The 16691-nt window shown below is 47.6% G+C and overlaps 1 protein-coding gene across 2 annotated transcripts in view; it reads right to left on the reverse strand.

Annotated features, from left to right (window-relative positions):
- Positions 1–10340, reverse strand: part of PELI2 (pellino E3 ubiquitin protein ligase family member 2) — a 217430-nt gene extending 207090 nt beyond the window's left edge. Inside the window, exon 1 of one of the 2 annotated variants that reach the window (XM_073211192.1) lies at positions 9841–10340. In XM_073211192.1, coding sequence (XP_073067293.1) covers positions 9841–9917 — 77 coding nt within the window. In that variant the 5' untranslated portion in view covers positions 9918–10340. The remainder of the gene's footprint in view (positions 1–9840) is intronic. The other variant, XM_073211191.1, reaches the window with a different exon arrangement.
- Between the last annotated feature and the right edge of the window lie 6351 nt (positions 10341–16691).

The raw sequence follows: 16691 nt of genomic DNA on the forward strand, positions 1-16691 counted from the left end.
TCACCACCCAACTGTGCTGTTAAAACATTGTTCTGGCCGGTTCATTGTGCTGTACCTGCAGGATGCTAGTACAGATTACCTCCCCTTCTCAAATCTGTTAGTGCTGTTTATTTCATGTCAGGTGGCCTTTAAAAGCCTAAAAACCTGTGTCATGCATTAGGTGGCCAGGTTTAAATCTGCTTATGTTTGAGTCTACCAGAAATACGGCTGCCTGCTAAGCTGGGCCATTCTTCAACTGCCATGCTCTCAGTGAATTTCAGGAGATAATATTAATTATGGAGATGAACAAATGCAGAGAGACTTGTAGATGAGTTATACATGATAAAGTTATTCCACAAATGCTTTTGTTAGCTAAGATTCTCAGACCATACAGTACTTAATGCTTGGAATAACTCATCTAAAAGACTGAAACTGTGCTTATTAAAATAATCAATAACTTGAAGGAAGCAAAAACAACTCAACAAAAATTGAGTGCATTATGTCATATTACTCATCAGATGTGACAACTGAGCCACATACAAACATGGTACTGTGGTGACTGAGTTGTCTACTGCAGTATAACAAACCACCTCAAAAATGGAGTGGCTTGAAACAACAACTGACACTCACAGTTCTTTAATTTGGGCAGAGCTTGGTGGAAACAGCTCATCTCTGCTCCATTTGGTGTGGACTAGGGTAGCTGGATGGACTATAGGATCCAGGCCAGCTTCCCTCAGAGGCCAGCTGCCACAGTTACGTGGCTGGGAGGGCTGGGGTTGGCCTGGCCTCTTTTCCCCTTGTAATCTCTCACATACCAGAGCCACAGCAGGGCAGACTTCTGCATGTGGCAGCTGCGTACTAGGAGGGTGTTATGGACTAAACGAAGTCCTAACCCCCAATACACTTCAGAATATGACTGCAATTGAAGATAGGGCCTTTAAAGAGGTCATTAAGGTTAACTAAGGTCATGTGGGTGGGCCCTAATCCAGTATGACTGGTATCGTCATAAGAAAAGGAAGGTCTACCAGGGATGGACACACACAGAAAGACTGTGTGAGAACACAGTGAGAGAGAACCATCTGCAAGCCAAGCAGAGAGGCCTCAGGAGAAATCCAACCTGTCAACAGTTCCATCTTGGACTTCCAGCTTTCAAAACTGAAAAAATTAATTTCTGTTGTTTAAGCCACTGACTCTGTGGTATTTTGTTATGGCAGGCCTAGCAGACTGATGCAGAGGACAAAAACAGATGCTACAACACCCCAGAAGACAACATTCAAAAGTCACAGAGTGTCACTTCTTTAATACAGACTGGTCAAAGCAAATCACACACCAGCTCCGATTCAAGGAGAGCAGATTCCCCTCCTAATGAGAGGGCCAGCACACACATACAGGGAGCTACTGCTGATTGAATTTGAAGACAACAGGGGAAGAACATGGGATGCAGTCAAAACCCTGAGCTCACTTCTCTGACCTCCAACTGGCTGCAAGACCAGTTGGGAAAGTTGTGTAATATCCTCCCCTCAATACATGGCCTTTAGGTGCAATTCTTTCCTTGGATGGTTTAAAGGATCCAACAACTGAATGCTTATTAAGTGAAAATAGGTCAAGTAAATGAAAAACTATGCTGAGCACCATAAACTGTTGATGAACACAGTAATCTACACTATAACTGTCTTGTATAACTTATGTATAACTACAGAGCAAAAATACAGATTCCATGTTGAATTCTAACCAAGAGCATGTAGTAACAAAAGTACCGAACCATAATGCAATCTCATGTACTACAGCAAGGATCCGGTCTGTGTAATTTTCTGGGGTCTGGAGTGAAGCACAGTCCTTTGTGTGTGGTTCTAGTGCTTAGAAAGGGCCTTCCTTCAAGGTGACCAACAATCAGTCAAGTGCTCAGAAAACCCTAATTGCTCACCATCACACATTCTGGTTATATTACAGTGTCCCATAGCTCATGAGAAAGGAGGAGGGGCCTGGCAGGCTCCTCAAGGGCACTTGGTAATAGTAAGCAGTCGTTTTACCCAACAACCTAGAAGCCAAACACACATCAGCCTGATCTGGTTGGATTCTGAATAGTACTGGCTGGACTAGTACTATTCAGAATGGAATACAAAGCTTGAAATAACGATGCTCCTAAAAACAGATTTTGCATGAGCAGAAAAGCAGGGAGCAAACAGAGCTAAGTGTTTGAGAGAGAAGCATTATGTGGATGGCTGGAAATAAAACCTCAATCAAGAATGACTTGCAATAGTCTTAAACCTGATGCTGAAAATACCCCTGATGCATATTTATTAGGTTTGTCATCCAAGTGGCTTATATTCCATAGTATTTCCAGCCATCATTAACAGGCACTAATGACCACAGCCTTTCAATGCCAACGTGGCACACTGCAATGCATCTCGGAGCAGCTGCTGGAACTGGAACAGATGGCCTGCTTTCCTGCAAGGCAGAACTTTCTGCAGGTGACAAAATGACTGTTAGGTGACTGACAAAAAAAGAAGCAAACAAAAGTTGAAACTGGAATATCTGATGTCAGTAAAGTAGATGTTTAGTGTTGCAGGGAGCCTTTAACTTAGGCTCTGAAGGGTGGGAGGATTATTTACAAAACTGCAGCTGTGCCACAGAATCGGAGTGCTCCTTCCAAATCAAGAAACATTCAAGGAGCCCCAGAGATTCCTCTGTGATGAGCAGGGTGCTGAAGTGTGTCACAGAAATCTATTCCTTCCAGACACTGGGTGAGTACCTACTAAGTGCCTGAAAAGATATGCCTGGCTCCCCAAGGGTGAGTCCCCGCCCTTCAGGGATGAAGTTCAATGAACTCTACTGGAATGCAATTACCACTCTGGGCACGTGGCAAGCTGCACAGCGGACTGAAGCATGTTTGTGTCTAGGGATGTTAAATATATATCCTTATACTTGTTTATACTTCTATTTCCCTTTGGTAAATTGTTTACATGCTTTGCCTTCTTAACTAATAGAAAACTCAGAATCCTTTGGCTGTAGGAATGGAAGCCACTCGGGGTGACTTGAACAGAAATAATTTAATAGAAATTGGAAAAGGTAGGATGCCTCAGAAAACACAGGATTGTTTTCTGAGAAGAGCTTGTTCTGATTATTCTGTCTACCTTATCCCCAGCACGTTTCCCTGCTAGGCACCGACCCTCCCCCACCCAGTCACTCTCCTCCCCCATCCTGCTCCTCTTAGCACTCTCTGCAATTAAACCTCTTATCTACCTGCTTCCTGGCTCACAGACACTGCCCTTCCCTCCCACCACAAGGTAAGCTCCACAAAGGCAGGGTCATTTTCTATTTCAGCCACTTCAACACTCAATCACTAGTTTGCATCCATACTAGAGGGGTGCTGGTCCTCAATCAATATTTTTGACAGTGAATGAATGGTGAAACACACAGAACTCTGGGCAGCGATACAACTAGGTCTCACTAGGGACAGGAACCGGAACCTGGAACCAAGACAGCTGCTTGCTGGCTCACATTCCCTCCACTCCCTCTTTGCTTGTCTTGTGGGTACCAGCTTTGCTTCTCCCTGTACAACCACTGCAGCCCTCTTTGCAGAGGGCATTCTTTACTCCTGTTTCAGAGCTGCAAACCCTCTACAGTATCCTATGCCCTTAGGGTGAAGTCCAAAATGCTTCCAATAATTTATAAGCCCTTCATGGCCTGTCCCCATCCTGATCTCCCACTTTATTTCATTCAATCACTCTTTTCTAGCTATGCAGGGCTTTCCTCTGTTCCTCAGAGAAGCATGCATGCTCACCCCCGGGGCTCAGCACACTGTGCCTTCTCTTCCAGAGCATTCCTTCCCTCTCCCCTCCACCTGGCCATCCTCTTCCCACACAGGCACAGAGTTAGGTGGCCCAGCTACTGTGTTCCCTGCCATAGTCTACACTCTGTAAACTGCTTCTTATCTCCCTACCTAGACTGTAGCAGTGGCAGGAATCATGCCAGTCTTGTTCCTCACATTCTTCAGGGCCAAGCACAGCATCCAACATGTACTAGATGCTCAAATATTTGTGGAATAAATAAATGAAGCATGTATCAGTAATGGCTGTTCACTAAGGGGCTGTGACAAGAATAAGACAGTAATTCATAAGGACAAGGAATGTGCCTGCCTTGTCTAAGTGTATTTCCCATGCCTGGAAGAGTAGATGCCCAGTAAATATTTGTTGAATGAATAAATTCCTGGCTTTCCTGATGTAACTCCTCCCCTTTCTCTCCCACTTGAGAAAATACATCAGAATGGAAATGGGTGAAAATAGACATCATTAAAAGGACATCTCAGAATCATTCAAAAGATCCACACTTTATTACTTATCATAAATTACTGGACATGTATCTTAAAACTAATCATCACCACATTAACATAGTGGTTGAGAAAAGTTGATTCAGATAAGGCTAAGAAGTATAAAGCACTTTACTCTTAGTATTTTATTTTCACAAGATGAAGGTGACAGTAAACCCAGTAAGAACTAATAAGTTACCTTCACTTTCCCAAAATAGATTCTATACATCCCAGAAGAAATCTCTAATTAAATCAAAGACATTAAAAATTCCTTTTCAGTTATTTTTTTCCATACCAGTGAGGTCCACGAAGTAGCTGTTCTCTCCATTCAAAGGCTCCACATACTTATTTCAGAGAGGCCACGTTGCTGATCCCCGCACAGCAAATATAAAAATCACTGCCCCAAAGTGACAGTACTGGATCTCCTCCAATGCAGCAACTGGTGTGATTTGGGTTTTTTGGTCTTCTGTGTGTACGTGTTTTATCTCTTGGCTAAAGTATGTGTGGTAAAGTTGCTGGGACATGAATGAACCTGGTTTTATTTTTGTTTATATAAAGTTCCCTAAATATCAATTACAGGATGACATACAACCAAAAATGAAAAGTACTAATGAAGATTTCAGTCTTTGTAGGTTAAAGAGAGAAACAAATCTGAGAAAGCCAGACACGAAACCACACAGACAGCCACACACTCCAAACAAGGCTAAAGTTAGTAAAGGAAAATATAGCAACCCAAAGCCAGTAACATCATGACCCGTAATAGCCTACAGAATTAGATACTCCATCTACACAAACAGATCTGAGCTCTTTAGATAGCCCCACACGCTGAGGGACAGTAAAGATTTTGTTTTATTTAAAAAAACAAGTTCAAAGGCCTTTTAGTCTATAAAGGATACTAGTATTTGATGTCTTTGGTACCAAATTAGAGAGGAGGATGAGAAAAGGAAGAGTGTTAGTGTATATTTTAAGGTTTCTTATTACTACCAAGGGGAAGGGTAGTCAAGGCAAAATGCCAAGGTTAAAACAAAACCAGCATGTACAAATTGGGAGCTGCTCGTTTAAAAAAGAAACGAAAAGACCACAAACTCTTCAAGCAACAGTCCTCTATCTTATCTGATAGAATGCTGTACCATTCAAAGGAAAAAAGCCAGGTACCTCTGACCTTTTAGCATTTTGCAGACCTTGGTCAGTTTCCATTAAAATATTTCATTTCAGTCATTTTTATAACCTTCATTTGCAGAGGTTTTTAACCTGTTTTTTGCATCAAGGATCCCCTTGGCAGTTTGGTGAAGCCTACGGAGCCCTTCTCAGAAAAAAATGTTTTTAAAGAGCACAAAAATAAAATACAAAGGATTATAAGTGAAATCAATTATACTGAGTTATCAAGATAGTTTTAAATTGTGATACAATAATATATGTACGTCTGTATCAATGCATGAAATAACAACTCTAGCAGTAGGTCTATTTGTTGCCTATACTCATAACTGAGTGAAATACTAAATTTCAGTTTGCCTATAGTGAAAATAGAGATGCTTTTTTTTAGTTCCTTCAAGTTCAAGGACTCCCTCAATTCCATCTGTGGACCCTAAGTTAAAAACCCTTGGTTGAGAGAGCCAATAAAAATACATTTTGTGAAGCATCAAATGAAAAAGAAAGTATTGCAAAATGTATTATCTATTCAACTGTGAGCTGAGGGGAACTAAGAGTAAGCAGTATTTTTCTGAAAACCATCATGGCCCATTAGTCAGCAAGAAAGCTGCATGATTCAAATTGAATCCAGAAAGGGACTCAACTCCCTTCATGCAAGTTAGAAAAAACTGAAGCTTTGAGGAACTGAGAGCACTGCTGGAATCTGCCCTAAAGTGGGGAAACAGTGACCCAGCAATGCAGTGATCCAGCTCAACTATGAACTTGAACAAATCTCCCTCCTTCCAGAAGCCTCCGTTTCTTCATCAGTAAAACAAAGGGCTGAACATGTACCATGACCTCTTAAGCCCCTTCCAGTTTTAAAACTCTGTCAACGGATATGTTCCTTATGCTGGCTATTTCAGCCTACTGAGCTTACTTTCAAAACATCACTACTTTTCTTAAACTTGGAACAGAAAGTTTTACCAAATTCGTACAACTTAACACCAATGAGCCAAATATATGTAAACCATCACAACGTTTTTTTTTTTTTAAAAAAGCCTGTTTTGCACTTATCTACTTCAAAATAAGTAATCACATCATTGGTCTTTTCTGTTATTAAGACAGGTCCCATTCTAATCCTCCCACCATCACCACCTTAAGAATATACAGAACATATGCTGAGTTATCTAGAACATATTAGCTATGTATCTTCCACACCTGAGCCAACTGAACAACTGCGCGCAGACCACACAAGGCCCTTGAAGACTACCTGCTCCAGTCATATTCCATTATCGCTAAAGAAACACAGACAGGATGAGGGACTACACCAAAATCACAAAGCCAGTCAGTAAGAAAGCAGGAATTCAATCAGGGGCTTCTGACTGTACCTTCCGGCTCTCCCCACTACACTGAATTGCCTCAAATCCTGACACATTTCCCCCAACTTTTAACATTTTTCAACTTCCCCCAACTTTAACAAGCCTGGTTTTAAATTAACAGCAAGAACCAACAGTTAGACTGGTCATTTTCTCTACCTCCAATTACATACTGGGTACAACAAAGAATTGTGCCTATGATACATTCACCAGTTAGAATTATGAAATAATTAAAGTCCACTAATCTGCCCAGAAAATGATGAACCTACTAAAATCCTACCTGGCAATTCCCTTAATATTGTGTAGCACATGAAAAAACCCAGAAGTATTTGTATATGGATATAGATATATCCATATCTAGTTCCTCACATATACATATACATAGATATATGTATACATATAGTTTCTCAGTCTGCTGTCCAGGATTTCTCAGTAACATTTTAGTATGAAATTTAGAAGAGAACAAAAAGGACAGTAGCATAACAGTACAAAAAAAAAAAAAACATTGTATCTTATAAGCAAAAAAATCAATATCAATAGTGGGCATTTTTAGATTTCAAGATTAATTTTATCAAGAAGAAAACCCACTAGAAAATTTCTACCAATATTTACATGCTAGAGGATCAAGTATGCAAAGCTGATATTCATTTGTATTTAATTATTACTGTTGTTTTAAGAAGTAGGGCCCTATCTCCAATCATAAGGGTGGGATCTGAATTAATGTCTTTTTAAAAGTCTACCTACTTATTTGCTATTTCCCTGGCATTCTTCAGAGTATTCAATATTGCTAGAGAGTCAGAAACCTACTCTTAAAAATATGACCTCAATTCTTCTCGAGTATTCAAAAACCAGACTAGCATCTTCTCAGCGAGCGGTCTGATCTCAACTCTCATTTTACTTCCTCAGAGACCTGCCCTGACCTCATGGCTGGAGAAAGCAATACCAACCTAGAGCAGACATTCTCCAAGATAACAAACTTCTCTGATAACTTGGCAACACCTGAAATTGTCATCTATTATTCATTTGTTTACTTCTCTCTTTCTGTTTATGCCTGCCACTCCATGCTAAAATGAAAGCTCCCTGCTGGCTACTGGATCCTCAAATGCCTAAACAATGCTGGCATATAATACAACATGCACAGGTAAGAGTGGAATGTCTGGGCCAAAATGTTCAAGTGGCAACAATGTCATACTTAGTGTAGCCTGGAAAGCCATTAGTAAACGTCAGAGCACACCCAATTGGCAATGCATTTCTACAGCCTACTTTCCAGTAAGACTATGAAACTACGACAATCCAGGATATAAATCCTTTTCCGGGCTTTGAAATGCCCCGCACTCTTTGCTATGAACACAAAACCTCCCCAGGTCCACTCACACACCGCTTTTTCTGAAATGTCTCAACAATGATTTCTTTAAAAGGAAATAATGAAATAAAGTTCTGACATAAGTTGATTGTTTTTGTCAGGTTCACAGTGTTAAACATACTTTGAAGCCAGTCACACAAACAAAACCAAACTCCACAAAATTAGGTTGGACTGAGGTTACATAAGACAAGCTAACCTCTGGCTTATAATGTCATTCCGCCCTCCTTCCAGTGAACCCTGACATCTGCTTCTAAATGTAATTAAGATGCAGGTGAAGGTGCGAAAAGCGCTTCTCTGCAAACAACTTCAAAACAGGTAAAAGACTTCAATAATACTGTACTTTGTACTATGGCAACAACGGAAGGAGGTCCAATTTTGCACGGTATCTAGAAGCTTCTCTTAATTTCTCTCTTTAATTTTACTTTTAAGTCGGCACTTACTTCAAAGTATTCAGTTTAAAAACACGTTTTTCACAGTTCCCTGAGTTTTTCCACAGCCCAAGACTCATCTGTGTGCTAAGCCTCCCTATCAGCACCGAGGACCTGAAGACAGATCTTTCAACAGAGGACAAAAGCGCGGGTCCGGGAGTGACACATCCAAAGGGAAACATAATCCCTTCTCCTCCAATACTCACCCCAAGTTGCTCCCTCTCCCGAGTGTCCTGCACACCCCCCCACCCCATTCAGCTCCCCTTTCACTACCCACTTTATCCAGCTCTAATCCCGCTAAGCCTCCCTCCGGTTTATTGAGAGTAAACAATAGAAATGTCACAAGGAAACTCAGGAAGTAGATGAAGTCTCTAATTGCTGCCGTTTAAATTGTAGATAATTACTATCTTCAAACTGTGGTTTTCACAGGCGGAGAGGGAATCGGGGTGGGCGAGGCAGGAGAGCTCCCCGCCGCCGGAGGACGTGTGCGAGGCCGCGGCCCGGGACGGAGGCGATGCGGCTGAGCGCCCGTGGCCGGGCAGGCACAGCGCGTCCTGCCCGCTCCGGGACGCTGCGGGCTGGGAGAGCCGAGCGCCGGCCAGCACGCGCGGTTCAAAGACAGTTCACAGCCCAGACTGCAGCGGCCCGCGGCGGTCACCATAACAATGTGCGAAGCGCTGCCCGCGGACGCCGCCGCGCAGATCCCACTGCCGCGGCGGCCGAGCCCGCAGCGCCCTGCGCGGAGTTCCGGGGCCCGGGGGTCACAGTCCGCGGGGACAGACGGCTCGGGGGCCGGGCTCCGCTGGCCTCTCAGCTTCGCCAAGTAGGGGGTCTCCTCCGACACCGCGAGGTGCCTGTGACAGTGGCGCCCAGCCCGGCCCGTGCCCGCCCTCCCCCGCTCGGGGAGCGGGGTGAAGTCAAGCCCCTGCCCCTCTCGGAAGAGACCTGGACTTGGTCCGAGGGCACAGCGCTCGCCCCAGTCCCCGCCGCCGCCGCCCCGGGGCCGGCCCGCTCCGCCACTTCCTCCGCCGCCGCCGTCCTTCGCAGCGCCTCGGCGCTGATGGGGGGGCCCGCGCCCCCGCGCCCGCGTTCTGGCCCTCCGAGTCGCCCCCGCCTCCCCAAACGCTCCGACAGTCCCCAAAGAGGCCCGAGCCATCCCCTGGCCCGGCTCTGGGATGCGGGCACGCGGCGGCCACCCAGCCCGGAGCGCTCGCCGCCCGCCCGGAGTTCCCCGGGATCGGGGATCCCTGGACTCACCCCAGCACCACCAGCTCTCCATATTTCACCGGTTCCTTGTTGGGGGCGCAGTGCTCTTCCTGGCCGGGGGAAAACATGGAGCCCCGCTCGGCCGCCGCCGCCGCCGCCGCCTCCGCCGCGATACCCGCCGAGTCCGCGCCTCCACTACAATCCCATCCCGAGAAGGGGGTGAGCGCGCCGGGGAAGGGCACGGCGGCGAAGGGGGCGCGGGGCGGCCAGTCCCGCGGCTGCTCCGTCGTGGCTGCGCGGCTGCCCCGCCGGGCTCTCCCGAGCACCGCGCGCCACGGCCGCCCCGAGCCGGACTCGGCAACAAATGGGACCAGGCAGCAGAGCGACCTGCCCGCACCGAGCGCCGCCTCCGCCGCCTCCGCCGCCACCGCCGCCACCGCCGAAGCCCCGCGGGAGGAGGGAAGCAGGGAGGGAGCGGAGGGGCGGGGGCAGCGGGCCGGGAGGGGCGGGGGCAGGACCGCGGAGCCGCCCGGCGGGCGCGCGGGCAGGTGGGGGCAGTGCAGCCCTCCGCGGAGCCCCCGCCCGCGCGGCGCCCCTCCCCGGTGCGTGGGGCTGTCCGCGCCCACTCCCCGCCCCCTCGGGCCCCGCGGAGCCGGGGCCCCCGTGTTATGTAAACATAGAGTAAAAGGGAAAGGAAGTTCTTAAAGGAGCAGTTCTATTTTTTTTCTCGCTTCCTTCCCCAAACTTACCGTGCGAGGTCCTCAGCCCTCGCCACCGAGTTCTCTAGCCGCCTAAGACTGCTCAGGATCCCGAAACGCAGCGGTCAGGGTTTCCAAGCCTAGCCTGGTTTCCCCGGGTTTAGTTAGATGTAAATAAAGAACATCCTCTTGGGGTAGAAAACCGTTTGCTTTCCCGGGGTCACTGTGTAAAGGCAGACATCTGGAGGTGTCGCACACAGCACCTGGGTTTCCCCTCTTCCAAAACCAAGTCCTTCAAAGCTTGAAACGGTTAAAAATGTGGAGGACTTTGCTACTGATGCTGGATTAGAAGGCATTTTGAAAGCACTTGGAGCGCCCCGCCTTGTACGTGATGTAGCCATCCAGTTTGTCGTCAGCAGAGGTCTACATGATTTTTCTTTAAGTTTTTGTTTTTTTAATCCAGGCTCTACCAACTTTTCCCATACCTTTTCTCAATCCCCTAAGGGATTTAAGTGGAAATTACCTAGCTGAACTTTTTAGTGAATATAAATATTCCTTTGTTACTGTAACAATGCGCTATGTTTGCTTTTTATGCTTTGTTAAATAGTTTATACTAAGGCTTTAAAATATTTTAGAGAGTAATAGTTACTGACTGCTGTTTCTCATCATGCATGATTTTTTTATTTTACCATTTATTAAGCATCCATAACATGCTAGAAACTCACCATATTATTGCCAGTCACTGCCTCTCAAAACTGCTAAGTATTTAATGAAATAAATACTGCAAAAGCTACCCTAGGTATAAACAGTGACTGGTTGGCTATGACTGAAGGGCCCCCCCCCACCTGTAAGATGGCGAACTTCCTGCTTCTCTTCCGGGTCCTCAGTTCCGTATGGCACCACCTGAAGCCCAATCACCTCTCTCCCCACTCCCAATCCCAGCACCTAGCCAATAGCCACCAGCCCTGTAGAAGTAACACCACAATCACCCCATGCCCCTTCCTATATAACCCAGCACCTTTCCCTAATAAAGCGGAATTCTCCGGTGAATTGCTGTTGTGTCGCTCCTTCCTTTCATTGGTGCCAAAACCCGGGACACGGGACACCCCAACTGGGCCCCGTCTTCCCCCCGACACCAGCAGCAGCTTGCCCTCATCCTCTTTTTCCAGCACTGGCTCATAACACTCACCACTCCTCCCTGACCTTTAGGTAAGTTTTCCCCCAGAGTGGGCCACTCTTCCCCGAGCTATCGCAGTGCCATCGATCGTCCGGCAAGGCCCGGGAACTCTCCCCCGTCTCAAGCCTTCACGGCTGCGGCGGACCCTCAGGCCCCTCCTCCAACAGTCATAAACGCACTCACCGCTCCTTCCATTAGTGCTGAAAGTTTTTAAGCAAAATTTCCCTGGGGTGGGCCACTCTCCCCTGCGCTATCGCAGCGCCATTGACCATGATTGTCTGGCAAGTCCCTGACACTTGGGGACGAGGAGGGAACTTTCCCCGCCTCAGGCCTTCACGGCTGCACCGGACCCTCAGGCCCCTCCTCCAACAGCCATAAACGAGGTGACTCCTTTGCAAATGAGAACACTCCCTTTTTTCCCCCGCTCCTCCTTCCGTTCCGTCCGCCAAAAATTCCTAGTACTAGGTACCTCGTGACTCCAGCACTCTGCCTTCTTAGAGAAGTCTGGGTGACGACCCACACTTCCTAAGAAATTCTGACTCGTATACGAGTTTCCGCAGACCACCAAGGATCATTGGGGACGCCCTTTGTCTCCTTGCGGTCTGCTCCCAGTCCGAGGATCTCCTTCTCTGTCTTTTAGCCATGGGAGCCTCCTCATCCCTCCCTGAAAGTTCACCTCTTGAATGCCTACTCAAGCATCTAACTACCCTCTCCCTGACACCTGATATAAAACTGAAACTTCTCCATAAATACTGCTCCCAAGATTGGCCGACATACCCCCTAGACAATAACAACCAATGGCCCGCAGGGGGAACTCTTGATCCTAACATCACTCGCGATCTTTTTAACTACTGCCAGTGCCTGAAAAAATGGAAGGAGATTCCCTATATCGAAGCTTTTCGCCTCCTAGCTCAAAATCCCAGCCTCTGCACCACCTGTTCCCCACCCCAAGTTCTCATAGCCTGCAAGCCGTCTCCCTCCCCTCCCCACACTCCCAGTCCCTCTTCCATTACCTTTGACCCAGCTGATGAGCCTCCGCCATAGAGGCTTCCCCCTTGGCCCCTCCCCCTCCTACAACCCCTCCACCCTCTACCGCCTTCGCCGCTGCCTCCACCTCCTACCCTGCAGAAGCCTCCTGTCCTCTCCCCCCTCCTCTCCTTCCTCCACCACCATCTCCTCCCCCACCTCACCCCCTCCGCCTCCGTCCCCCTCACCTTCCCCCCTCCCGCAGATCGAGCCTGAGCCTTTCAGCCCCCCTCTAACTAAGTCCCAGGAGGCTCCTCCGTCTTTGCCCCCTCAGACACGGTCCCAAGGGCCTCCCAAAATTATCACGTCTTTGCCCCCATCACCTGTTTCCCCCCCACAGACTGAGCCAGAACCCTTCAGTCCCCCTCAGACTCGGTCCCAAGGGCCTCCCAAAATTATCGCCCCCCTCCGGGAGGTAGCAGGATCCAAAGGCATCATGCGCGTTCACGTCCCTTTCTCCTTAGGAGATTTAGCCCAACTTGAGAAATGCCTAGGTTCCTTTTCCACTGATCTCACGACATACATCAGGGAGTTTCAATGGACCCTCCAGTCTTACAGCCTCACACATCATGACATTTTCATGCTCCTACCCAATACCCTCCTCCCTGAAGAACATAGATGAGTTTGGTACTTTGCCCAAACGCACGCTACCAAAACCCACAGGACTGACCCCACCTATCCCCCTGGCCCCACTGCTGTCCCCGAACAAGACCCACACTGGGATTATAACACCGCCATGGGTGAGATATTTTCACCTCCTGCTTAATAGCAGGTCTGAAAAAGGCAGCTCGTAAAGTAGTCAATTTTCAAAAGCTACAAGACATAATTCAAAGGAGGGAGGGAACTCGCTCCAAGTTCTTAGAAAGACTCATTCAAGCCCTATTATAGTATACCAGCCTGCACTCAGAAACGCCTGATGGAGGACATGTCCTTATGACATACTTCCTAGCTCAAAGCTACCCTGACATTAAAGCTAAACTCAAAAAGTTAGAACAGGGCCCCGCTACTCCACAGACTGAGATCCTAACAGTGGCCTTTAAAGTCTTCCATAACCGGGAGGAGGAGAAAGAACACCGTAAACAAAAGGCTGATCAGGCCAATTTCCAAATGTTGGCCCAGCTGATAAAACCACAACCTGGGCGCCCCTCTACAAACAAGCCCTCCCCCCCCAGGAGCTTGTTTCAAGTGCAGAAAAGAAGGACATTGGTCAAGGGTGTGCCCCTCCCCTAGATCTCCTACCACCCCATGCCCCAGATGCCACAAAAAGGGCCACTGGGGGTCTGATTGCCCAACCACCCAAAGGGGAGGCAGGACGAACGACCCCCATCCTAAGCCCGCCGTAGTGGGGCTGCAGAAGAAGATTGACGGGGCCCGGGGGCTTCTCGCCCGACCATTTCCATTACCAAACAGGAGCCCAAGGTTACTTTAATAGTAGACAGTTGCCCCATCTCCTTCCCCCTAGATACAGGAGCCACCTTATCGGTCTTGCGAGAATACCGGGGCCCTACCACGCCTGCCATTACTCCTATAGTCGGGGTAGGAGGTAAACAGATTTTCCCATTAAAACCCCCCCTTTTATGCACAATCAAAGACAATCCCATACCTTTCTCCCACTCCTTCCTGGTTATGCCCCAGTGTCCCATCCCTTTACTAGGACGGGACATCCTTTCTCTCCTCCATGTTTCCATAACTATATCCACTCCCACAGCCCCCAGTACTCCCTTTCTGATGGCCCTCATAGCCGATGACCCCCCTCTACCCAATGAAAGCTCCGGTTCCGCCCTCATACACCCTGTAAATCCCAAAGTTTGGGACATTACAAGCCCCTCCGTGGCTCTATGTCCTCCTGCCTCTATCAAATTACATGACCCCTCTCAGTATATCTGTCAGGCCCAATACCCCCTAACCACTTCAGCCCTCATAGGCCTCCAACCCATCATTCAAGATCTCTTAAACAAAAATCACCTCAGACCCACTCACTCCCCATTTAATACCCCCATATTAGCTGTTATAAAAACCAACGGATCTTCCCACCTTGTCCAAGACCTTTGCCTCATCAACATGGCCATTGTACCTATCCATCCCTTAGTTCCAAATCCATACACCCTTTTATCACAGATCCCTGCCTCGGCATCCCACTTCTCAGTCCTAGATCTCAAGGATGCATTTTTTTCTATCCCTCTGGACCCCTCCTCCCAAGATTTTTTCATCTTCACCTGGACGGACCCATACACAAGACATTCTGAACAACTCACTTGGACAGTTTTGCCACAAAGCTTCCGAGATAGTCCCCATATTTTTAGACAGGTCCTAGCTCAGGACCTCAAACAGTTTCATCATGATCACTCCAAGTCCACCTTATTACAATACATAGATGATCTTCTACTCTGCAGTCCCTCGTGGGAACAGTCTCAACTTGACACTGCCTCCCTACTTAACCTTCTAGCTTCCAGAGGTTACCAGATATCCCCCATCAAAGCTCAAATCTCTTCCCCTTCTGTCACTTACCTCGGATTCCTTCTGTCTCAACAAAGAAAGTCCATTACCTTAGACAGAAAACGACTCCTCTCTGACCTGCCCGTTCCCAAAACCAAGACAGAAATCCTTTCCTTTCTAGGCCTGGCTGGGTATTTTAGAGTGTGGATCCCTAACTTCTCCCTGTTGGCAAGACCCCTATACGACCTCAGCAAGGGCCCCCCTGAAGAACCATTATTATCCTCACCCCGACACTTCTTCATTAAGCTCCATCAAGCCCTTGTAGAAACCCCAGCTCTCCATCTTCCTGATTAGTCGAAGCCCTTCTCATTATACATTCATGAGAGGTCCAGTCAAGCTTTAGGAGTCCTAGGCCAATATTATGGCCCATCCTTTGCCCCAGTAGCTTATCTCTCCAAGCAATTAGACCCCACAGTTCGGGGATGGGCCCCCTGCCTATGGGCATTAGCTGCTGGGCAGCTCTTGCAGAAAGAAGCTCATAAACTAACATTCGGGGTGCCCCTTACCATTCTGTCCCCACATCACCTAAAAGATCTCTTAACCTACAAAAGTTTACAGACTCTCCCTCCCTCCAGACTCCTGACCTTACTGTCCTCTTTCCTCCAAAATCCAGACATTTCTTTCCTCCCCTGCCAGCCCCTAAATCCGGCCACTCTTCTTCCTCTACCCTATTCTCCTCATACTCCCTCACATGATTGCCTAGAAGCCCTTCACAACTTCCTTCCGTGCCACTCCATGATCTCCGAAGGAGCCCTCTCACACTCCGACCTCATCTGGTTTACTGATGGGTCCTCCTTTAAACATGAGGGCACCCACTATGCAGGATATGCAGTAGTCTCCCTTGAAGACATCATTGAGGCAAGAGCCCTACCCCCCAGTACAACCAATCAATAGGCCGAACTCATTGCAGCCACCAGAGCTTGCACTCTGGCCCGGGACATGTCTCTCACACTGTACACTGACTCCAAATACGTATTCCACATTCTCTTGTCTCACATGGCAGTAATGAAAGAACGAGGCCTCCTCACCACAAAAGTAAATTCCATAACTAATTCAGCCTTAATTACTAAACTTCTAGAGGCTTCACAACTCCCACACCGACTAGGCATAGTCCACTGCAAATCACATCAAAAGGATGACTCCCCCATTGCAAGAGGTAACAACAAAGTCAACAGAGTAGCCCAGTCAGTTGTCCTATCAGAAGACACACCAGACAACAATCCGTCTGCCCTTGAGGTTTTAGCCTTATCACAAGACACCCTCTGTTCCCAAGACAAAGAGTCTCTCTTCCACTTATTACACGATCTGTTCCATCCCAGCCCCCAATCCTTGATCCATTTTTTACAATCCTTTTTTTCTCTCTCTCCTGAAGACAAAACCCTACTTGACCAAATCACCTGCAGGTGCACCATCTGCCAATGCACTAACCCTAATACCCCCTCAAGGCCTGACACTTCCCGGCTCATCAAGCAAGGGGTAATGTCCCTGCCGCAGATTGGCAAATA

This window comes from Manis javanica, chromosome 8, assembly GCF_040802235.1.
Source record: "Manis javanica isolate MJ-LG chromosome 8, MJ_LKY, whole genome shotgun sequence".
Lineage (NCBI taxonomy): Eukaryota > Metazoa > Chordata > Mammalia > Pholidota > Manidae > Manis > Manis javanica.